This window comes from Rhipicephalus sanguineus, chromosome 4 (genome assembly GCF_013339695.2).
Source record: "Rhipicephalus sanguineus isolate Rsan-2018 chromosome 4, BIME_Rsan_1.4, whole genome shotgun sequence".
NCBI lineage: Eukaryota > Metazoa > Arthropoda > Arachnida > Ixodida > Ixodidae > Rhipicephalus > Rhipicephalus sanguineus.
In genome coordinates this window covers 111,193,560-111,219,109 of record NC_051179.1, presented here as the reverse complement: position 1 = coordinate 111,219,109, position 25,550 = coordinate 111,193,560, and the positions used below count along the sequence as shown (strand labels likewise).

The 25,550-nt window shown below is 45.6% G+C and overlaps 1 protein-coding gene and 1 non-coding gene across 4 annotated transcripts in view; both read right to left on the bottom strand.

The window, feature by feature from the left end:
- The window catches only part of LOC119390558 (uncharacterized), a 145,436-nt gene that overhangs the window by 95,546 nt on the left and 24,340 nt on the right, over positions 1-25,550 (bottom strand). For all 3 annotated transcript variants that reach the window (XM_037658159.2, XM_049414867.1, XM_049414868.1), the window contains one exon: positions 17,100-17,171. In XM_037658159.2, coding sequence (XP_037514087.2) covers positions 17,100-17,171 — 72 coding nt within the window. The remainder of the gene's footprint in view (positions 1-17,099; positions 17,172-25,550) is intronic.
- On the bottom strand, positions 19,140-19,212 carry Trnat-cgu (transfer RNA threonine (anticodon CGU)). The gene has a single exon. It is a non-coding gene; the product is annotated as a tRNA-Thr (tRNA).

The following is a 25,550-nucleotide window of genomic DNA, read 5'->3' as shown; positions in this document are numbered from 1 at the left end:
TGTTTAAAATAGTTTAAGATATACAAGTACATCTGTATGCACAAAGGTGTACACACATAAGCAATCATGTAGGTCAATGTAAGCAATCCATTTGGGCCTTTTTGATTGTCCTGTCGTTCTTCCATTTCCTAACAGAAACAGTAACCAGGTATTTCCAGGTTTTCCCTGTGAGCGTGACACTACAGCACTCAAGTTTAGTGCAAAAGGACATGCCCAACACACATGCCATCTGTCACCACCTATGATATGTCATCACTGAGAGGTGGCTTCAGCCTACTATTGAAGCAAGCCAAGGCTCTGCTTTCCGTAACTTGTGGTCTCAGTACACTCATTTGGCTGCTGTTTTTACCCATTTTCATGGAGCAGATATATGATATGAACATTGCGTGCGAAACACAAAGAAACGCTTGCTTATAGACTTGTGAGATCTGACATTGTACCTGTGGCTGCTTTGAATGCATTAGCAAAATTTGAAGCAGTGGCACCTATAGCTGTCTATTGGGGTTGCTGAAACTGATTTATTTACTGTGGCATAAACCACGCCCATAAAAATCTCAATTTATGGAAGGTTTTGCATATAAAGCTTGTAATATTTTAGTGCTGGCATTCATCTATCCACTACCTCTGAATTGTTAGCTTTTTGTATAGAGATGTGCTGTGCAGAACATAAAACATATATTAGTTTTTATTACTTTTTTCCAGTATCTTGCAGATGTCCATGGGTTGCCAGGGCCCATGATTGTTTGAAGCTCGGCAACAAAGCTTATTTTTTGTGCTGAGGACGAGCGTGTTACCCTGAAAGATGACTGCACGCTTGAGAAGGCACTTTTCTGGTGTTTGACTGTACATAACATAAAGGATGTTACCTACCCGTCTGCTTTCGCCCAAACATTGGGACTAATTCAAAGTTTACTCCACAAGGAGGAGAGTTTTCCACGTTGCTGGGCAAGCAGTAATCTGCTGAAGATTCTCGACAAGCTCAAGGACAACGCCTAACTTATGTTCTTCTTTGTGCAGTTTTATTTTGTTTGTGTTTTTTGTTACATTGTTAGGCTGGGTAGATAAGGCTGCTGGCTTGCTGAATTTTCACAAACTTTAGAGACATTTAAATTCGTTTTATGTCCATGCACTTTTCAATGCTCTTTCTTTTGAGAATACCTGAGTAGCAGGTACACTAGCATTGGAATCTGTGGCAGACATCATGTGCAATAATAACTGTATATATGTGTGTGTGTGTGTGTGTGTGTGTGTGTTCATATATACATATTCATTGTTCATTTTGTAGTTTTCCTCGAAGTATAACATACACAGTCGCCATATTATTTCTGATGCATGTACAATGAAAAGTCCTATTTAATAGGGCATCATATTAGCATATCACTTGTCGTTCATGCACAGCTGATACCCATGTTTTGAAATTTTATTAGCCACTACCTACAGAAAAGCTGCGTCCTCGAACTTCAGGCCTACTAATATAGAGGGTATCTAGTTTAGTCATACATTTGTGATAAATCATAGTACCTACGTGCACTACACAGCTCATGATATAGAACAGAATTTTTTTCACTGTGTATTCTACTCATATATTGCAAATTAAGTGCCAGAAACAGGCAGGAAGCACACCTTAAGCCCTTCGTCTGTTTCCAAGGCTACATATATGACGTCGATCAAGGCCCACTTACTTTCAATACTTCTTTGTTACTCTAGTCAATTCTGTGTTATCTTATTGTGTTTAAGTAAAGTTATTATAATTGAAGGCATTTAGGTAGCTCCTGCCATTTATGTGGTGCAATTTTTTATGTATGTATTGACCTGCACTTTGCAAGAAAGTAGAGTTTTTTCTACGTATAGGAGTGCTGAAACTCAAGCTAGGTCATTATCAATTCTAGTCGGATGAGAAGGCCTGAAACCCCTAGCATAGAAAAACAACAATCGTTCTGTTCAATTATTTGATCACCACTTTCGCAGTTGTTTTTTTTACCTTGTTTCTGTAAAAGTGTAAGATTCACTTATTAGTTTACAAACGCTCTATTGGTGTATACATTGTTGCTTAGTTTTGTTTGTAATTAAAAATAAAATATGTCAATTTACAAAAGTGTGCACTGTGTATTCAGGCTTACTGACTGTGCAAATAGAGGTAAGTGATGTTGTTTGGAAAAAAGACTAGTTAAGTTATGCAAAATATTTATCGCTGTTACTGTCTAGAGAAGGACACAAGTGGCTTGTGAGATCACAGGGCCAGTGATAAGATGCATGATTAAAGCATTGCAGAATGCATCAATCCATGCATGCAGATGATGGTACCGAGAGTCGCATAGCAATTGTGGTCATTACTTATGGAGAAACTGGTTAGGAATTTCAACTGAAGAGTTTTGAATGCATAAACTATATGTCAGAATGACATATCCATTACAATGCTGCATTACTGAACTTGTAAGGCTGTTCATAAAGAAAATTTTTACTGATAATCGATAGCCCACTGACTGCTTTTGGGACACAACTGCAAGGAAAGTGCACACGTTCAAGGCCAAATTGCTAAGTAGCTTGCTAGAAAATAACAAGTGGACTGCCCCCTTATTTGTTTTGAAAGGATAAGTTCATGACATTCAGTTAGCTTAATCTAATCCAATAACAGCTTTGAAAACTACTTCAGAGAAACTACTGCCGAGATCCTTTAGGGGGCCATTATGTTCACAGGTGCTGAAGTGGAATACGTGGAGGTTGAGAATTGAGCAATAAGGAATATGGCATATATTTTAGGGTGATTTTATTATTACATTGAATATTTAGTTGGCACAATGCCCTATTACTCCAACAATAGAGAATATAGGTGAAGAACCCTTACGATGCATCCTATTGTATATGTATTGACACGTGTGCTCTGCAGGCGAGAAAGACAATGAGGACATCAGTGAACATCAACATCTAGTGGGTCTTTGGGATTTTGCCGAAAACATCATGTTTGTCATTCATGGTGAATCGGCAGTGCAACCACACACGGACATAGGAAAGAAGGCACACAACAGAGTGCTGTGTTTCGTGTACCTTTCCTCTGCCCGTGTGTGGTTGTGCTGCTGGTTCATCATGAAGGGCAACCAACTAGCCCAAGTTCCTGTCTTGTTAGACATGTTTGTGCCTGCCATTTTTTTTGTCAACAAGCTGTCCTACTCTTGTAGAACTTTTCACTGTCTTGTGTTTGCGTTGTACTGTGACAATGTTCTCTATATTTTCTCTCATGGCTCTGCATCTCATTGTTCTGCTGAGTGTGCAGCTGCACAGCAACATAACATGTTCCTTCATTCACTTAATGCACTAAATACTGGCATGGGTACTCGAAGAAATGGCACAAAATGTAACAACAATTAGCGTTGCCAGTTGAAACACTTAAATGCCACAGTTCTACAGTAATGGGTGAAGGAAAGGGCTTGGAGCACAGAATGGAAATAAGGGACCCATGCATACATAAATAAGTGCCAGTCTGGCACAGTGATGGATTTGGACACAATGCCTAACTTACTGCAAAGATATGTCTCAACACTGCAAGGGAAAGGTCATGTTTTGAAATGATGCCAGAAAAAGAACAAATACATTTCAGGTCTCAACATTTAGTGAAGGACAAGTCTAGTACTATATGCGAATACGCTTCATGTGGCACGATGTCTGACAGACGGTGTTCCGTGGTAACTGCCATGGAATTGGGCTGCATGTAAAGGATAATATCGAAGAATTGATCGCAGGGAAAGTTGGTAATTCATGACTACAAAGAACTGTGCGAAATAAACTAGCACAAGGAAGACGCTTGTCCATGCGTCTCCTTGTGCCAGTTTATTTCGCACAGTTCTTCGTAAAAAAATAATAGCTGCACATTTAGATGTGTATGTCTGCATGCTTATGTGAGCGCTATATGAGCTGCTAATTCCGAAAAAAAGCTGCAACACTTGCGTTTGAACTACTACAGAATGTTATTGTGTATAGCTAGTGTTGGTACTGGCAATAAATCTTGAATTCTCAAGCACAGTTTGTATTAGCTGCTGTACCAGCCAAAGCTAAGGATGTTGCATGACAGCTTATATTTAAATAAAGGTGCACGCAAAGCTACATGGTATGTAACAGGGGCGTAGCCAAGGGGGGGGGGGGGGGCATTCAACTCCCCCCCCCCCCCCGAAAATTTTCAATTTTGCTTGCATATATATACACACAGACATGCAAACGCATGCACAAACATGCATAAAGCATGGACGACTCCCCCCCCCCCCCCCCACCATGAAAAATATTTCTGGCTACGCCCCTGGTATCGAACATGAGGGAGGTTGACTGGGACACGTAAAGCTCAACATTTATGGGTGTGCTATTAGTGTGAAAGCGTGCTTTTTATCTGCAGATGTTATTTGCAATTATGACACCTACTGAGTATAAGAATTGTTCCTCTATATCTACTCTTTAGTATTATACGTTTGCATGTCGTGTCCCATGATCCGAATCAAGCAGGATGCTACTGACTGCACATTTTTAAGACAGGTGAACATTTATTCCTAGAAGTCAAGATTACTGCCCGAGTTCAGCCACTTCTAGCATTTTGCTAGTTTATACGTTAAAGCGTCGTTAAGCTCAAAGCATACTTGACTGGATGACATGGAGTGAAGTAATACTGGTCCTTGTCGCTTTGATCACATCTCGTAGCCAAGGAAAGAATCACTTTCACTCGTCGACAATGGGTGGAATACGAAAACAACCTTCAACCTGCCATGTTCCCCAACACAGGGCCTCCACCAGATCGCTCTTAGACGCTGATATGCGGTCAACTGAGGCATGTTATAGAGCTTAACGTTCATGAACCTTCAAGGTGCAAAACAAGTGCATATTTAATTTGGAGTTGTTATTTAGCTTTAACAGTGCCTATTAAATATTAGAATGCTTCAAGTTAATCTTTGTATTATTCAGTATAAATGTTCACATGATCCTTCTGAATCCTTCAGGCCACTTCTGACTTTTGAAGAAATAGCATGGTTTTATCCTTGAAAGCTGGATAATATTGTGACTTCATTCGATTTCAAGCATTGCTAGCTTCTTTTGATGCGACGCTTGGCAGGAAACATATGTTCTAACGGGTGATGCAAGCGATTTGATGCGTGCTCTTTCCGCGCCAGTCATGCACTATACGTTTCATCATTTGTGGAAGCCAAGGGGAGCATGACTTCCAACTGTCAACAACGAACGAACCACGAGAACTAACAACCTCAGACCCGCCGTCCTCCCCAGCATGACAATTCCACGGCATCGCTCGTCGGCGCCGTCAGCCTCGAGCTCGGGAGACTGCATTCTTTTTCTGCGAAGGCTGGTTGTTCTTTCGACTCAACAACAACGTTTCTTCATCGTCTATGCTATACTCGGGAGAGAAATGAGCGCGCCCGTTGTGAAAGCTGGTCCGTCGCCTCGTACGCGCTGCACTACACCAAACCCATCTGTTGCGCGAATAAGCGATTATGTGTTTTAAACCGATTCTCTGAGATGAACCTCTACATAATACTGTCCGCATAAACGCACCGACATCAACGCGATGCTCGCGAAGGACGTGGGAGACTGTACTTCCCCAAGTAGAGATGAGATCAGCTGACTTCCACCGCCTGTACTGCGTCAAACATCGCAGAAAACTTTTCTTTGGCGGCTGGTTGCACAACAGGGCACGTTTTGCTGCTTTATGATGCCGGCAAATGGAAATGCACTCGGAAACGCATCGTTCATTGTTCACCTCTGTCTCCGTGCGGGATGCGCAATTATAGCGTTGTAGCCGATCGCAAGATCGTCTAAGATAACGTGAAGTGCATAGATAAAGCCGCGGAAGTCCACCCAGATCGTGTGGTGCGGTGGCGTAGTGGTTACAGTGTCTGCTTGTCACGCGGTTGGCCTGGGCTCAAATCCCCGTGGTGGAGTGTGTGTGTTGATATGGTTTGTGACTCTCTGTGCAGTGTTCTTGTGATGTGTAAATGCATATTCATGAGTTGGAAGGCTGAAAAGAACAAAAGAAAAAAAAGGAGGAACACTGCGCGATCAACTACAATGTACAAGAATTTCTTTTTTTTCTAAAAATTTGCGAAAAGTACCGCATATATTTCGACTGCATATTGAGCCGTGTATAAGCCGGAGAGGTTTGACCTGAAATACCGCTTAACCAAATCGACGGTATGCGTTACTTTAAGCGATCACTTTTAAACGGCCTTCTGGCAACGAGATGGCCTCGCATATGGAAGAGCCGCATAAACTTAGGCCGCATAAGAAAGAGCCGCTTACCAGAGGCCGTATAAAGAAGGGCCGCATGAAAGAGCCGTATAAGTAGGCCGCTTAGAGAGCCATTTATAAGCGTCGAAAATTTGACCTACTTTCCGCCTTATATGCGTTGTTTTAAGCGGTCGTTTGCTAAGAGTGTAGTCTTCTGCTGGCCGTACTACATGAGTCCTCCTCCTCTATGTTGAATCGCCGCATCTGTCTCATAGCATCGCATTGGTAGCGCAGCCCAAAAAACATAGCGCAGCCTAAGAAACACTAGGGCCTTTAGAATTACGTATATATGTCTCTTCTAGTAAAGGAACACACCATCTAATACTTACGTATTAGTGTTGCGCCTCAGATAGACGTGACATTTGGTTTGATCGACAATGTTCACAAGTATGAACGGCGCTACCAGTTCAAGATGGCTGGGCGTTCAGCAAGTGGTTAAACTTTGGCCGGGTGGCTGAATCGGGTGAGAGACGGACAAACAGAAGGACAGAAAGACAGACAGACCAAAATTTCTGGGTTTAAGTTCCCCAAGAAAGACTATCGTTTTTAAAAGCTATGAACATAACAACATGGTGATATGTCAATGCAGTGGTCAAATCATGTGACAAACTGCATCGTTAACGCAAACCACCCTAGCAGAAAACTCTAAGAAAGACAGATAGCGCCACCTCTCATTATGACTACAAAAAAGCGTCCTTTTTTTAATATCGTCATTTTCGTGAAACAAAATTGTGTTCTGAGTTAAAGACTGACCTAAAATGTTTCCTTGGTAAAGAAAAACATTTATGCCGCTTTTGTGCGACTGCCACTTCAAATCACAAGTATGCGTAACTTTATGTGCACTATCGTGAGAAGCATTAGCCGAAAGTCCCATACACATCATGAGCAGGGTCACGTCACGAAAAGCCGGTATGTCCTACAAAAAAGTGCATGAGCCCTAAAAACTAAGCGCACGCATTGTGGTTCCAGGCGCGCCAGCGGCGCCGTCAGTTCATCTTGATATGGCGGCTAAATCGGGAAAGCCATGCTGACACGAAGGCTCTGGCAACCATTCCCGCTGTAATTTCCGCAATGTGCACAACTTCAGGCCAACGGGTGAAGCGGTCAGTCAGCGGCACCGGTTGTTGTGAGGGGGCTGAAATGGTCCGTCCAAAATGAAGGCGGAAATGATCAAAGTGACACGGAACACTCTGTTGGCCTGAAAGACTGGTGTGCTGAAAGGCTGTTCTGTGACGGGTCCCTTTGGCGGTCTGGCAAACGAAGCATGAGCGGGTCCAGTGGCAAAAATTGGCAATTATGCTTGGCGAGACGTACAGCTGAGTAAGGAGGCGTTGCTCGCGGTGGTTTCGCGGTGGTTATGTGGTTTCGCTGTGGATAAGTTCGCGGTGGTTTCTTGGCCCGCTTCAGCCAGTTCGCGCATGACGGTGCAAGTTGTAGCGAGCGCGAGCCAAGAAACCACCGTAATTGATTGCGAAAGGGCTTATCAAGAACGTGTGGAACATTCAAGAACGTCGCGTATCATCGGGCCCTATTCTTGCTATACCGCATGATAGTTTACCTTTCGAGGTGAATACGGACACTTCCAATTATGGTACAGAGCAGTTCTGCACCAAAAAGACGTCACTTCACCCCCAACTCAGCAGCTGAGGGTTATAGGATACTACTCCTACACCTTCAACCCTACTCAGCAGAATTATTCCACAACTGAGACGCAGGCTCTTGCTGTTTTAATGGCTGTGCGCTACTTCATTAGAAAGTTTCATTATATACAGATCACCAAGCATCAACGCACCTCTGAACATTTCAGAGCCAAGGGCAAAATTCGCCCGTTGAGTCAATTAACTTCAAGAGTACGACACTGACGTCTGCAACCGTGACGGCAGCCATCTTACTGACGCCGGTGCTCTGTCTTGGTTGGGTTCATCATAATTGTAAATAATAAAATATTGTGTATATGTGTATATATAACAACGTGAGTCACGTCTTCATATGATGGTAGAGGACTTTTACGGAAGATTCACGGGTTTTCCCGATGTTCTCCGAGCCAGAGCCAACTCATCAATCATCATTCACTTCGTGGATATGGCGTGATTTTTTTTTTTCCGAGCCTGGTGGCACACATGTAACCACCCCGTTTTAAAGGGGATGCTCACAGCATCCATCCAACCATGCAAGAGCACTGTGAGAGGAAAGTGTGAAAGATAAGAAGCGCGTTCATGTAGCCTCCGTTATGTGTTTGGCTGCAGCTCAATGGGCTAAACGCCCGCCAGGCAGCGTCGCGGACCGAGAGGTCATGGGTTCTACTCCTGTCAATGGAACTATCCCTTATAGTTTTTTTTTCTTTGTCATCTGATGGCGTTAGTTTTGCTTACGTACTTCCGGACGTTTTCATGATATTTTCATGACGGAAATACGTCATGTCAGTCTTGGTGGACCCCGGCATAAAGCACTTTCGTGTTAAAAAAAACGAAAGCAAATAGATGCTGAGCAGTCCAGGCGCGTAATAACAGACGCATAACGGCGTCTGTTTCTTTGTAAAACATAAAACATCTTGAATTACTTCTCTTCATAAAAGCAACAAAACTCTGTTCTGGCTGTTAAGAACACTGAACTAATTCGTCATTCGAATAAATATACTGCAAGAAGTCCCGCCAGCTTCCACTGCGTTGCACGTGATGTCTGAAGCGAAATCTGTAATGCACAGAGTGGTGTGCGTAACACTCGAGCCCTATACTGGCGGACAACTTTTCTTGGCAATGAAGGGAAAGCTACGGGGGCGGAGCGTCTGCACATGTACTGCTACGCGAAGTAGTCCGGTTTGGCGCGCGTCTCGTAACGCCCTGGAAAGTGATGGCTGGCGTTGCATTTCGACGCAAATGCTGCTTAACGTCTAAGCTACGGGTAAAAGGCGCAACTTTTTCACGCACTCAAAAACGCAAAGTGACAACGTATAAAGTAAAAGAAATACATATATCTCGCTTGTGAGTGCTGCGTTCCGTCTCAAAAAGCTACATATAGAAAATGAAGGAGTATTTCTTATATCTCACGCAGAAAATATGGACGCAATTCTGGGACTACATTCATTAGCGGTAGGATACGTGCATTGTGGCTCTGTAGCCTTCGCTTCATTGCCAAGAAAAGTAGTCCGCGAGTATAGCAGTTTCTGTGGCAATATGTAACGAATGTTACATTGCTACAACAGCGGATAGCCAGAATTTCGATAACAGTTCGCGTTGCCCCAACACGAAGTTGCGCTCAGAACTCGCATTAGACAATACCGTAATCGCTGGTGAATTTTTAGACCTCACACGATCTCGAGACTTGGACGTTCAAGGCTTTCACCTTAAAACTAACTGGGAGCGAACTTGGGTCTCTGCAACCTACATGCCGCAAAGTGCGTTCCGCTTTTCAATTACAAACCTGCATTGAAAGTTTTACGACACCCGGTGGAATCACATGTGCGTAATATACATTCAGAAGAAATTACGGCAGCTTCGCCCTAGTGGTGCCAAGATGGAACAGCGGTGCTGAGTGGTCATGCTTGTTTCCCTTTATTATTTCTTTCTTTGTTCCTCTCTTTTATCTTTTTCTCTCGGTTTTTCTACCTCGTTATCCGCCTCGTGCGCTGCTGCTTTCAGTGGTACTGGTGGCGCCACCAACGGCGGACGGTGGCGATAGGTGGATATGCGCGGCTCATAGAAGCCGTGGGTAAAGCGCCTGTTACTCTCCGTTTTTCTATTCATGTTTCATTCTGGTTTGATATTTGTACTGCCGACGCTACTCCACTAGACAACCATGCCGTCTGTTACGTCGATTGTTCTATATTATTTGTTTTAAAATGACAGGGCCGTTTTTTTATGCGTGCGCGCGATGCACTGCATACGTTTCTTACGTGCATGTGTCCAAGTTGTTTGCGTGATCTGTTAACACAGATGAAATAAAAACTGTTGCAGTACAAAACAGCATTCTTGTTTTATTGAACACCCCAAACAGTACAACAACAATGACTATTACGGCTGTATGCCTGCTTAAGAAACGCACATAAGACACGCGATTTTATCTTCGCCCAACACTCGTAGCACTCAACTAGGCCAAGAAAACCAAAATCTAACTTGCTGAACGTTTTAACAGCAGTCACACAGCTGCATAATAATGCGTGAAAGTACTGTACCAAATGACCAACAAACATTCACACAGCGTTTTTTTTTTTGTTCACAGACCGTATTAACATATGAGGAAGTTCTAACTGCATTGCAATCACATATTTCAGAATATCTAATCACTTTCACCATTGAAGCCACAATCCTCTAACACATGCGCTTTAAATTGAGCATGGCATTACTCAGACTTATATAGGAAATGGGCACGCGTGGCATTACTCAGATTTATATAGGAAATGCGCACGCGTGCAATGTATCTCGTATGCTAGATTCTCCTTTGGTACGTGCAGCTCAAAATAAAATGCGATTCTAGAAGTAATGTTCGTGGAGTAGCGAGCATATAGCAGGACAACTACTTACAGCTTCACTTACCTTTGCAAAAACGGTATTCCAATTGCAATTCAATATTAACCGACGCAACAACGATAACAAGACGCTTGTTGCACATAGGCGTACCAGGTTGACGCTCGAGGCCAAGCGCGGTATTTTAAGTGTAGCACAATCGTGCGCGTACAGTACGCTAGAATATTCTGGTACAATATCGTCAAGCTTGCAGTCACTTCAGCGGTTCCCACGATGTAGCACCAGTTGACGTCCTCGCGTCATCAAACTTCTACGACGCCGAGAACTACGCACACAGCTGACTTGGAAAAACGCGGTCTTGCAGGAGGCCATCTTGTCCCGCAACCAACGGACAAAAGTACACAACTGAGGCGCCTGAAACATTGCCGTTGATGAGATGGCAGCTGAACGAAATCAGGGCTCATCGTCCGACGTGTGGCCACCGCCTTAACACAATATTAACGTTGCAACGTTCAAGGAAGACGCGACGAAACGACGAGCCCAGCCGGTCTTGTCGGATGCGCTACAGCCACTACAGCATAAAGTCCCTGGATATTTTTGGGAAAGTACCGTCCTTCTTTTAACCAAGCCGCCACGCCGAGCACCTTCCTCTCCCGCCTTCCACCTCCCCGCTTCACGGGCCGTTGCCTGGGAAACGCGCGCGTTATCTGCGTGACATAGCATTCTTGATAGGAAGCGGCGCGTGCCGCGTTATAGGGCCGGCGCCCGCACGGTGGTCGTTTGGGAGAGGAGATAGATACGGTTTGGACACTTGGGAGAGGAGGGTTGGACACTTGGGAGAGGATATGGAGGAGAGTGTCGCTACTTTCTCTATATCAAGGGACTTTACTACAGCACAGTGCACAGCGCGCGCTTTCACGGCCACCGAAAGAAATAAAAGAAAGTGGAGAGAGGAGTTAGCTTGGAGCATGGCCAGTCGGTGGAAGCAAGAGGATGTGTTGCGTCATCGGTGTGGCGTATTGTCGAGAGATGGCGCTAGTTTGTTTTTGCGCAACGAAATCGCAAACTTGATTCAAAATGCATGGGATCCTGTGGGGGGTTGGGAGAGGGCACGCCCGCCTTAGCCGAGCGGTGGCGCCATCATACCGATGCACGAGGCGGATTGACTTTGTTTCTTTCTACTTCTTTCTCTCTCAGTCTATCTCTTTCTCACGCTTTCTATTTTTTTTTCCTTCCTTCCCTTTCTTTATCACTCTCACTCTATTTCTCGCTTCCTCTTTCTTGCTACGTCCTTCTCTCTCAATCTATTTATTTCCCTCTATTTCTTTGTTCCTCTCTTTCTCTTTTTTTTTCTCTTTCTGTACCACATGGTATGGGGATGTCGCAACAACCCAAGTATCCCGCCCATAGACGAACTGAACGTGGACGAAAATCCGGAAGACCAGTGGGAGGCGCTGCTGACGTCCGCGAACCCTGAGGACCAGCTCCGGTTGGTGGACAGGGCTCGAGCGTCAGCTGCAAGCCATGGCTACCTGGAATGAGGAAGTCAACCACCTCTGGGCGAAGAGCACGCGCGCCTGGTCCCTCAATAAAGTTTAATTCTCTCTGCCATGCTTTCTTTTAGATGCGAAGCAGCTTACGAACGAGGCCTGTCCCCCCGGCGTCTCGTTGGCGTAGCCAATGCCCGCCTGCCACTAGGTGTATGGAAGAAAGAAGAGAACGAAGTGTTGGCACAAGAGGAGAGCTCGCGCATGGTGTGCAGAAAGGAATGTTTGGCTTACATATGGACGTGCAGTAGAGCGCTCGCTCCACTGCGGCGCATCCTTTAGTATAAATCATCCAAGGTACCAACTACGCCATAAATCATGCAAGGTACCCTTAGATGCGAAGCAGCTTATGAACGAGGCCTGTCCCCGCGGCGTCGCTAGGGTGCCCTAGAATAGGGGGAGTGTCCAAAGCGCCGGCTCCCGCCCAGGCCTTTTGCGGTGAACTGCCGCGCCGCGCCGCTGCTGCGCCGGACCCGTGGGCTTTCCGCGCTCGGGAAGCGCGCGGAAAGTGAGGGGCGTCTGCTACGCGCTGTAGGTTTTTGCGCTGAGTTTTCACACAGGGCACTTGAAGTCTACTTAACTTTAATATTGCGGTGCGGAATGGATCTTATCCACCTTCAAGCGTTGTGTTAGTGCTGGGGCAACAACAGATTGCAGAGAATCATGTGTCAAGCAGCATCAGCGTGGCCGGGTTCAAGTGATAAAGTTCGAAAACGTTGATGCGTGCGTAAAAAGGCGCAAAGCGAACACACACAAGGAAAGAAAGAAAATAACTTATTCGCACGGGCAATAGCATCACGTATGCAAGAATTAAGAGCAATAAAAAAAGTAAATTGCACGCGCAGTCAGCTGAAATACTTAGGCGCAGTGACCGCTTCACACTACGAGTTTTTACCCATGGTCGCCAGTGGTTTCCTCGCCATATGCGCAGCGCTTTATCCGACAGTTTGTTAGCCTCCACTAGCGCTTTATTATTGGCACAGGACACCGGGAAAACGTGAAGTAAACAAAAGAAAGAGTATGGGCGGCATTACGATTGCAATGCTCTTGGCTTATTTTTGCTTCTGAGGTAGCGTACAAGGCTCACCATGCGCAAACATTTGAAAGAAAAGCAATGCGTGGTAAACTAACCTTATTCCACACAAGTTTTTGCATAAAAGGCGTAATATAAAAATGCTTTTAAAATATGCAAATATCACGAAATAAAGTTACAAATACCCTCATTCTTGCCGTGCCTGAACAAGAACACGGTAAGGAATTTACAAACGTGAAAGTGTAACATTTCAATCACTTCAGAAAATTGTTCAGAGATCTCTTATGTCTAGATGTTTCAGAGCGAGCTGTGGTCACTCATGCGTCGCTCTTTTTTCTATCTACAGGGATCGCTGAACGTCAGTATGAGACGTTTGAGCGAGATGCGTGCATTGCTTCAACCCTTCACCGTACGAAATGAAAACAGTTTCAAACAACTAATTCTCAACCTCAGATATTTTCACGGTTCACGGCGGTTAGCGTTCGCGCGGTTCAGAGACTTTAGAAAAAGATGTGGACGAGTAGTTACATAAAATACAATTGTTTTCGTGGCAATCGACTGCGCGTCAACACGGCACCCGACCGCATACTGAAGCCCCGGAGTACTGAAACTACGTGTCTAGTCATCTCTTTAAAAAATATAAAGAGAGGACAGGGCGGCTAAAGCAAGCCTCTTTTGTCCCGCAGACGCGTGTAATCAGTTGCTCTGAACTAAGAATCACGTTTGTTTTCGGGTGATCGTTGGAAACATGAAGTTAAGCATACACGGTGTTGCACTGTTATCGTTTCATTTACTTTGACTTGTGTTGTTTTTTAAAAGCAAAAGCCTTAGATGCCTCCAAACACGAAAACTGACCATTGACGTCCTGAACCGCCAACACGAGTGATGCACAAAATCATCACGTGATGACGTCACAGATCGACCAAATTTGTGACGTCACTATGACGTCGTCCTAAAGTCATTCAACGTGACGTCATGTGATGACCATGCCAATTTTCGTGCATGCAAAGTTAACGAGACGCGAGAGTTATGCTAGTAATTTTTTTATTTGGTGCCGCGGCCACGCCGACGGACACATTCGCCTTCGCACGAAAACGGTTGAAACAGCAGAGCAGCCTTGTAAAACAAATCGAACGCACGAAAAAAAGAAAGGATATGAAGGGTGCAAACGCGTTAGCATGAGGTAGCCATTTCATACGTGCTTTTCTGCTACGTCATCTCCTGGTTATCTTCGCGATCTCCAGCTTATTCTCATCTGCAGCACATTTATGTTCGTCATTCCTCACGAAAGTACATTAAGCGCCTTTCCGCATGATGACTTGCGCGCAGAATGCGTTCCTCAAGCAGCCGCGTAAGTGTAGACCATTGCGGTGACAAACCAGCTGAAAGAAAATATACAAAATTAACGTTTCACAATGCCCAAACGTGTTCCCTGTGCGCTGAGTCGCTGCAGTATTATGTTTCAGTGACGCAGTATTAAATATTGCCCTAATTTCCACAGTTTTGGCTAATAGCGGGCAAAATATCAGGCGCGTAGCAGACGCTCGCCGCTTTGGCGCGGCTTCCGCCGCGGAGAAAGTCCACGGGTCCGGCACGGCAGCGCCGCGGCGTGGGAGTTCACCGCAAAAGGCCCTCGCTCCTCCCATGTATTCGCGTGGCGCTTTGGACACTCCCCCTATTCTAGGTCACTCTAGCGTCGCGTCGGAGTAGCCAGTGCCCCAGCCGATCCGGAGCGGCGGTCTCGCGAAGCCGTAGCGAAACGGGCGCGTTGACATCGCATTCTCAAACTTCAAGCTACAACCTTTGCAGCAAGAGCCATTAACTTAATACTTTTGGACCACAACGCAGTTATACTCAAGGGGAAACGTTCTCCTGAGCCTAAAATCATATATGACGGGTAACAACATCAGGCGAACCGTTCCCCAGAGCTTAAAGTCATATATGACGAGTAACAACATCAGGGGAACCACGAATGGAAGGACCATGAACAGTGATGAAGAAAATAAAACATTTACAGAAATCTAAGCCGGACTCATGGCTGCTTCGCATACTACTCATGCTTCCCTCTACAGGGAGATTGGATTGGATTGGAAGAAATTTAATAACAAAGTCCGGAGGCGTGTGCCTTAGCACGAGGAGATGATGAGATTTTTTTTACCTCTTTTCTGTGTGTGTTTCTTCCTATATTTTTCTGTCTCTGTGTGGTTCTTTCTCTGTCTTTCTGTCTTCTTTTCTCTTTCTTTCTCTCTATTTCTCTCTTTCTTTATCACTGTACTCTTTCCCTCGCCCGTCGAAGTTATTGCATCCCGCGCTGGAAAAATCGGCGCAGCGGGAGAGCGCGCGCCGGGCACACATGTTCGAGGAGCGAAGCAGCAGATGAAGAAGAGGACGAAGTGAGCGCACGCTGGTCTAGGTATTGCGTTGCAGGCACTAGAATGATAGGTGCCATTCATTAGAGTGTTGAAGAATTGGGGCCCCAAGAAGCTTGCGAGCCGCTAGGGCGCATGCGCAGAACCCAAGCCACTCTTGGGCTCTTGCGCTCGCGTTGACCCGAGACACAAAAGTTGAAAACTAGCGTGGGACCCCAAGGCGTCTTTGGTCACTGCAGCGAGAAGACACAGACGAAGCGCGGGCGACGGAACAGTATGGCCCACGTCTCGCATGATTTTAAATTTTGTCACGCGTGGCGCTCCGTGCGCTTGACCCAACGTAGCCTGCGTTGGCTCAATACTCAACCTCTGCTGCGCAAGAGCAGGCTGCCCAACGCAGCTTGGGGGCCCAGCGTCTTGGGTCCCCAATTCTCAAACCCTCTATTATGATGATAGCTTTTTGCGAGCACGTAAATGCATAAGAAAAAGCACAACTCCGCGGTAAAATAATGTTTCAATCTGGCTCGTGCGAAGCAACGGTACCAGCATGAAACACGCAGGCGCTTGAGCTTTGTTGTCTTTTAATTCCCGATGCAGCTGTAACATACCTAGATGGAAATAGCTCAGATGGATGCAAGTAGAAATCGAAGAACCATAATATAAATTTCCTTTTCCGTGGAATTTAGGCAAGTGTACGGGTGTTATACTGAATTAAAAAAAAGCTCAATTTCTTCCATGAATCTATTTTCTTAATGCAAGTCAAGTCCCTTTCATTTATGCAGCAGTTTTATTTAAGACAGCCGTGCACCGTCTCGCTTTCTACTGGAATAAATGTCCAATGTAATGATTTATTGTGATCAAACTACATCGATGGCCACCTAATTGAGATCACTTATCCTGTCTATTCCTTATTGTTTTAGTTTTTGTGTAGGCGAGTTCACTTTGTCCGGATTTGTAATCCTCTTCTTTCTATTGTTTTAGCCCACTAATTTTCGTCCGGATAGAAGAGGCAGAGGGGCACCAGGCCCCTATCCGCCTTTTACGTCTGGTAGGCTTGGGCTCTGTTTGCCTCCTGGCACAATGACCACGGGCGGAACCGCTGGTACTTGGCCTAATGGGGGTGGAAGGTGGCTTGTCGATGTGTCTACTCCGAGTGAACCGCCTTTGCCACTCGGTATTGCATGTGGCGCACCCGGTAATGGCACTGGTTGTCTGGATGGGCCTCCTGGTAGAGGAGGCGGAGTAATTGTTACCCTTGTGCCATGTCGTGTATGAACATGTACTGGCTGGAGACCACCAGGCGCTGCGTGACCCCTTCCTACAATATTTGCTCCACCAGGAGATATGCCTGCTCCAAGCAAAGTTGTCGGTCCTGCTACGCGTGATCCGACACCATGAAGGGCAGACAAACCCGAAGGTCCATGGCCAGGGTGTGCCAGTCCAAGGTTTAGAGATGACCCACTGGCTGCACCCGCCGCTGATGCTGTACATCAAACGAAGTATAAAAACACATGTAGTGACGAATGATTTGAAGTGCAATGCTCATCACTCTCTGACAGATATTCAAAATCATAGGAATGGTCTTATATACCCAATAGCTGAGAGAATATATATTCCAAAGAAAATGAAAATATTTTTTCCAGCGCAATATTAGAGCATTCACCGACGAAGTCGGCCTACGCTTCACAAGAGCCATTTCTCTTCAACATCATATTCCGAGATGTTCTATACATCTCATAAGTAAGTTTAATAAGAGCGACATAGCGCGATAAGATACATAAAAACTTTTTACGAGGGCTGCCCTACTGAGCAAGCGAAAATATCATCTAATGAAACGACCGTCTCGTTCCCGAATTTGTCACCGCCTCACGAATTCGCGGCGTTTCTATATTACTGGGTCATACCTCGCCCAGCAGTATAAGCTTTCACAAGCGCATTAGTGTTACTATTAAAGGGTTCATGAACCACCCCTCGCGCTCCGCGTGAGAAACATCGTACGAATATATAGCCGAAATAATTTTTCGAAAAGAAAGTAGGACCGGAGATATAGCGATCGCTACATTTACCTGACTGAGCGAGTTTTACCTCAACTCTTCGTCCCTTTTCAACTCATTCGCACTCAACTCGCTTCATTCAGGAGGAGAGGGCAGCGCCGTTCGAGGTGCCCCGCCCAGTGCATTACGTCACCTCGCTTCAATGTTGTGTGGTTTCTTTTCCGCGTAACTTGGCGGTGTTGGCGGCTGCTGCTGATACTTCGCACTAATACTTCGCATTGATACTGTAGTTACTTCGCTTCGTGACTTCGCATATGTGGTTTTTCCATTAAATAAAATTAAACTAAAAGGAAAAGCCGGCAAGCCATCGATGTGGCCGATTGGCACGGCATGCACACTAAGTATACGCTTTTAGATAACGAACTGGCCAAGGCCGCCTGCCTCATTGCTTGGAATAAAATCCCGTGCGGAAAAAACGCGACGCAAAAGACCAGAAACAGAAAAAAAGATCGCGATTCTTTTTAAGCCGCCGCTGTGAACGGGAGGAAACGAGACAAAAGGCCCTTCGACCTTCGGACGGCTGCAGCCTGCCTGCTCGTCGTCAATAGCGAGGAAATCAGACAATCACACGCGTCGGAATACAAGCGAGATGGCAGAAAGCGTCGCGACGTATGCGCGCGCGAAGGAAAAAAGAAAAGCAAGAAAGAAAGAACGCAAGAACAGAGCCGTTTTAGGCTGGCCCCAGCAGCGTGCGTGATGCCCAAGCAAAGCCGTCATGGGATCACCTTGGCCTTGTGACCGCCGCTTCTGAACTGCCCAGCTGTGTCGGCCGTGTGTGCGCGTTTTGTGCCTGCTCTCGCCGTTGGAGGCGAAAAGCGTGGTTTGACGACAGTGCAACATGCCTTACTGCGCACTAACAGACAATAATGCCAAGGAAGTATAGGGATGTTATTAGTAGTAAATGTAAGGTAAATGTGAAGAAAGAAAAGTGGACAAAAAAATAACTTGCCGCGGGCAGGGACGGAACCTGCGACTTTCGAATAACGCGTTCGATGCTCTACCAACTGAGCTACCGCGGCGGCCATCTCCCCGTCCACATTATAGGGTATATATGTACATTTAAACTTGGGAGCGTCAGTCAGCGCCGCTAGTAGCCATGACGACGAATGTGGAACACTCTTTTTCTGCCTGTTGGCGTCACGTATCACGTGAACTTATTACGAGCTGGCAGCTGACCAATAATCCCTCCCATACTACCTGAAAGAATCATGCCTGTCAGAATGAGACCCTCGCTATGAATGTAGGAAAGAAGTGTTAATCTTAAAGGCTCGTTTTTCTTTGTTATACACAGTATTAATGAGCACTTACAGACAATAATGCCAAGGAAGTATAGGGGATGTTATTAGTAGTAAATGTAACGTAATTCTGAAGAAAGAAAAGTGGACTAAAAGATAACTTGCCGTGGGCAGGGACCGAACCTGCGACCTTCGAATTACGCGTTCGATGCTCTACCAACTGAGCTACCACGGCGGCCATCTCCCCGTTCACTTTATAGGGGAGCGTCAGTCAGCGCCGCCAGTAGCCATGACGACGAATGTGGAACACTCTTTTTCTGCCTGTTGGCGTCACGTATCACGTGAACTTATTACGAGGTGGTAGCTGACCAATCTTCCCTCCCATACTACCTGAAAGAATCATGCCTGCCAGAACGAGACCCTCGCTATGAATGAAGGAAAGAAGTGTTAATTTCAAGGGCTCGTTTTTCTTTGTTATACACAATATTAATGAGCACTAACAGACAATAATGCCAAGGAAGTATAGGGCATGCTTTTAGTAGTAAATGTAAGGTAAATATGAAGAAAGAAAAGTGGACGAAAAGATAACTTGCTGAGGGCAGGGATCGAACCTGTGACCTTCGAATAACGCGTTCGATGCTCTACCAACTGAGCTACCGCGGCGGCCATCACCCCGTCCACATTATAGGGTATATATGTACATTTAAACGTGGGAGCGTCAGTCAGCGCCGCCAGTAGCCATAACGACGAGTGTGGAAAACCCTTTTTCAGCCTGTTGGCGTCACATGAAGTCCTAGCCTTTAATGTGCCAAGCCATCAGCCACTATTTATAGGCAACTTTTAAGTTTAACCATGTGCTTGCCTAACTTCAAGTTGACCTTTCAGCCATAATGCTGGGCTTAATTTTAAATGTAGTAATTATGCATAAGCCATGAAGGGGGGAATTTTGCAAATGGCACTAGCTGGCATGGATATATTGTAAACATAGATGTACTAATTATGCATACTAAAAGTATGAGTACATTGTAGTCATGTGACAACGTCGACAAGTTCCCAAGCATAATTCCAGAAATTCACATAGTTTTCAGATATCTGTGAGCAAGTATGTGCAGCAGTATATGAAGGCAGCGTTGTCATTTTGTGGGCATTGCTGAATGGTTTTATAAATCATGGTAAGTGGATCTACAATCAATTTTACACTTTTCTGCAGGAAACTCAACTCTGTGATCATGTGCGAGATGTTTTGATGCCGTAGTGCAAACTAATGCAATAAAAAACTAGGACATGCCTATCTGCATGGTTACATATTTCTCAAAAGTAAAGCTAGCCTTATTGTACAAATTTAGTTGCCTTCATGTGTAGGCTGACACCAAGTTCCTTGTGCATCCCATTTCTTTCGATTGTGCTTAGATGCTGTCAATAGGCATAATGTCAATATTCATTATGAGGAGGTTTTACACGCTACTTTCGTGTTGATTTACTGCTGTGAATTATATACAGTGATTGGGCTGTGCTGTATATTTGGTTCCACGTGTTCAGTATTGGGTGCAGGTTCTTTGCACAGCAATAGAAATATACATGTGCCTACACTGACATGAGAACTGCTACTGTTTTGAGTCCAATAAAATAGTGCGAACACTGTTTCATGTATCAGTTGAGGTAGGACTATTTGTCGTGCATGCAAATGGAAGAAATAAACTTTTGCATGCAATGAAACTTGCTGAAACACTGCTCGCTCAATGTAACGACTTGTGTTTTGTTGCCAAACAAATAGAACAGATAATTTACACATTAGAACACATTGTGGAAGAAAAATAGGTGACAGGCAGTTTTTCAACAAGTCATCATTGTGTTCTAACGTAGATTGGGTGATATTTCATTTGTTGTAACATAATTGAAGGTGCGTGTTGTATAAATGAAATTCAACATAATGTGCAGGTGGACGAGGGAGTGCACATACGACCGAGCTTTTCCAGTTTTGTGCCTATTTCCCATAGTCCTCGTGTTTCTTTGTTATGTATGTAAAATTCTGAATTGCTTACAAGCCAACCTGTCTACTGCTGTGAATATAGTATACTATCAATTCAAACGAACCATAATTTTCTGAAGAACAGCTGTTTCATTGAGGAGGAGTGTAATACACGTTTTTTTTTTTAATTCATACTGCGTGATCTGTGCAAGAGGAGTGCCAACTACACATGGACGTTGACAAGGGAGAAGTAAAAGTGCATTAACTTCTTTAATTTGCGGCAGTCATGTCACTGGTAAATTTGTGAATGTTGTGCTTGACCAACATTACTAGATTAGCTTGACATCGGAGCACGCTTTTGGCATTCGCTTTAACGCGGTGGTGTGATGCTTATCAATAACGGTTAATTAGCAGGTAGTATCCGAGTATGAAAGCAACTAAATACAAAATATCAGCTATAGAAATCCACTGTATGCCACACTAAAGCGCGAATTGCAAATAAGTGCTAACTGTGGAAATAGATTATCTTTCAGCTGCTCAGAAGGCGCTGGTGCCCCTGCGTGCAGCTCGCGACAGTAGGTGCGCTTTAAATGCACCTAATGTAGACGCGTTACGATATCTTTGTAACTGTGGCGCCTGCGTGTGTAACATTTATATGATATGGGAGTGGCAGCCGCGAGCGCGCCGACGGTAGAAGAGAACGATGGACACAGACACACTTGCGGCTCGCGCTCAGTGGCCGTTGATAATGAGTCGCGGCCGAATCTTGGAATGATAAGACGTGTTGCTCAGTGCACGGGGAGATCGAGCGGCCGTGCTCAGCGTCTCGTCCTCGTCTCTGAGGGGTTCTGCCCGGCGGATGGACCAGGCCCCTACAGTGCAAACACAGGCGGTCTTAGAACAGCTCAGAACACGCTGATGCCACTGGACGCGTGCAGCTCGCGGCAGAAATTACTAAAATTGCCCCACAGCATATGCCCATGAAATACAGGTACGTTCGGCCAACTGAAGATACCTTTGGCACGCTGGTATCCGCGAATTTCGGCCGAGCGAAGCATTGTTGATATATGGAGAACCACTCAAGAGGGTGCACGTTTATCATTTTTATTGCGGCACGACACGACGAACCGAGGAATTCGGAGCCGAAGGCGTTCACTTCGGCCTGCATGACGACCCACAAATTATGTAGTGGCCTTACGTAAGGGTAACCACAGGCCGACAGTTGCTCTTTGGAGGCGACTAGAAGCAAAAGTACTCTCAGTGAGTTGGCAGTGAAATTCAGGTTGTATTATTTCGACCTTACCGCTGAATCCATATTCGTGGTATCTTTGACGTGAAGTGTATTATCCAAAGGTTAAATGATCGCGTGCATTCTCTGTCAAAAGAATAATAGTCTTAAAACTCTCACCTATAATCCAACCCTCATTGTTCGCGAGGGGCCGCTCTCCAGCCTGTTAATTAGGAACATGCTTGCAACTCGATCTGTGCTCGCACTTATCAAGTCAGCACGAGATTCGTGGCGTGGGAACTCAACGCCACAGACAAGGTTTGTAAGATTTTAAGGCAGTTATGACATTCAAAACTAATCGAAACAAGCGAGGCACAAGAGGCTCCTATACCGAAAACGCAATGTGGCCATATTTAGGTTACGCTCGAACGTGCGCGGGCGCGCTGAGTTCAGCAGGCGGCAGTTGGCTTCTACCAGTACCAGTAGTGAGTCATCTTTTTGAAAACTCGCAACAAAATTTTTCCCTATTTCAGCCTGTTTATTTAAATACAACAACTATTATACTCAGTATCAGCGGCGCAACAAGCGCTTCTGACCCAAACACCACTCTGGATTTATGTCGGCTATTGGCCAATAAAGTTGCTATGACTTTTGCGACGCGGAGAAACAGACCGGTGACGTCAACTGGCAGACGCCCCGCCCACCGACGAGACTGAGAACCGGCCTCTGTTTAAAAAGAGGGCGCCTGAGAAAACAGCAACTTCGCGCTCCGCTTGTAGCCTTTACGCGACGCGCACGACTGCAATATTTGGATGAGCAGTTCATAGCCGTGTCAACTTTCCGCAGGACATGCTTTTTCAGCAAGCCCAAGAGGTGCTTCACGACCCCTTTAACATCGCAAGTTGAAAAGCCAATGTTGTGCACCACGATTCAGCACCCGCTTTTTATACAGAAGAGTACGTTAGGCTACTGTCAAAATATATTCAGAGGTAAAAGAAAACATTATGAAATAACCTTCGAAAGGCCGCATGCACGAAAATTCTTTTTTGTGAGGGTATTTTTCTATTGGTATGCCTCCTCCGCTAATGATACGCCCCACATCGTGACTGGCTGAAATATTCCCTCATGGAAATATTTAGCGTAGGACATTTTTGTGAATACGGGCCCTGAGAGTATGTTTTGTTTCCAAAAATAATAATAAAGCGCTTGTACAAAAGATCACAAGGCCTTTCTTTAGAATTAACATAAGATGACTCGAAGACGAAATCCGTCTTCTAGTTTCGCTTCTTATTCGTTTGTATTTTTCACTCTCACCCCATCTCTCTTGAAACTTTCTGCACCTCATGTGGTGTTGTACTCACACCAAGACCATCCACCTTTGACCAAAGTACAATGCCATGTGCCCATCAGATCATCGGATGGCTCATCCCTCCGGCCTAGGAATCGGTATAACACGAAAGTGAAACGTCTCGTCCCAGAAGTAGTGGATTGTTTATAGTGCATTGGTGTATGAGAGTTTGTACAATGTCTACAGTTGTTCGGCAGGTATGGCACCGCTTGATGTGGACCCACTCACGTTGATGCCTAGTGGCACATCCTCATGCCGATGACTGACACCTATGATCATGATGTAACCCTTGCGGTAGCTGGAGTTCTTAACGTATACGTGGGCACCGGATATGGTGAATCTCGCGCAAAGATGGCATCAACATGCACATAATAGACACTGCTACTCGATATGCACTCCTTCCTCTGATCCTGTGACACTTTACTCCACGGCGCGACGCGGTTAGCCAGTCGGCCACAACTCATATAACCTCCGGTATCCTAGCGGCGAGCTCTTTATGTGCGCCATTTACCGCTGGTGATACGTAAATCTCTGATGTGCTTCAGCGTGGCAGAGGCGTGTCCACTATCACACGTGAGATGGCGCAAAGGGCCAAAGGGTGCGCTGAGCGTCCCCCTGCCGATCTTTCGCCTAGTCAAACCACCGGCCTTCGGCTCCGTACTTTTCCCTACAGGGCTCTGCTCGAGCGCTTAGTTCTTTCATTGAAAATTTTGCGTTTCAGCCATAGACCGCATTGATTTCACTTCGCTGGCTGCAGCGGCAGTGTTTTCTACAGGAGTGAGCTGCTATAGCCTTTCTTCGTGTGGCCTACTAATTTGTTGCTATCACATTCATCGCTTCGCCTCTGTGGTCAAACTGTGACTTTTTTAGAGCGCAGCTCTTAGGCGTCCGTTTCTCAGTTCAGCAGCGTCGCCGTTGAAGTCTGCGTAACCGATAGACATAAAAAAATAAATGAGAAAAAAGTATCCAGGATGGAGTGGGAGTTGAACTTTGGTCCTCTGTGTGGCAGTCGAGCATTCTACCACAGAACCACGCTGGTGCTTGAAACTCGTTTGCAAAAAGACCCTATGCAGGCGTCATGCCGGGCAAAGAATCGCGTTAGCCTAAGTAATATAGTGTGGCAGAAGGATAAAATAACGACCAGGCTCATGCTAATTGCGCAACGAGTTTGTGGTTTAAAGCTTCCCACCCACTGCAAAGTGCTCAGCCATAATTCGTGATCGTCATCAGCTACATCAACAAAGTGCACTTAATAGCTTACACATGAGTAGCGGGTACCTCGCTTATACGCAGAAAGACGAATAATGTCGTAGTGAGTGCTTCCCTACATCACAAAAATTATAATTTATGGCGTAGTGGATACCTTCCATGTGTATATTAATACAAAAGAGATAGCTGCGCTACCTGACGCACACGTAACAACCATACACACACGCAGGTGCACACTGCGCCTGTGTGTGTGTGTATGGTTGTTACGTGTGTGTCAGGTAGCGCAGTTATCCCTTTTGTATTAGGATGCACCAACTCTCTCAGCAACAAGTTCTTCTAAAATTGCACGTGTACATGTGTTAGTTGCCCCAAGAGAGTTTAGAACAGGCTGTAGAAAGGCCGCTCTTCCACCTTCACCTGGGACTGTGCTGCGCGTTACGAGCAAGCCTGGCGTTTTAGAGCGCAGCTCAGGCACCCGTTCCTGCGTTGAACGACGTCACCGTTGGCGTCGGCGTAACCTATAGAGCGAACGAGGACGAAAGAGAGGGAACGCGGGGTCTGTCGATATCGCGAGCCACTGGTCTCTAACCTAGCTTTCTTCCTCCGTCACGCGCGCTGGCCCTTCGGTCGGAGCTTGTACGCATGCAGGGCTGGCACGTGCACTGCGGCTGTCTTCGCTTGTCGTAACGGGGATCTCGGCGTTTCGCTTGGTTCGCGACGCCTGCAATGCACAGAGTGGTATGCGTAGCGCTCGAGCGCTGGCACTTTCTGTGGCAATATGTAATGAATGTTACATTGCTCGACTGCCGTAAGCCAAAA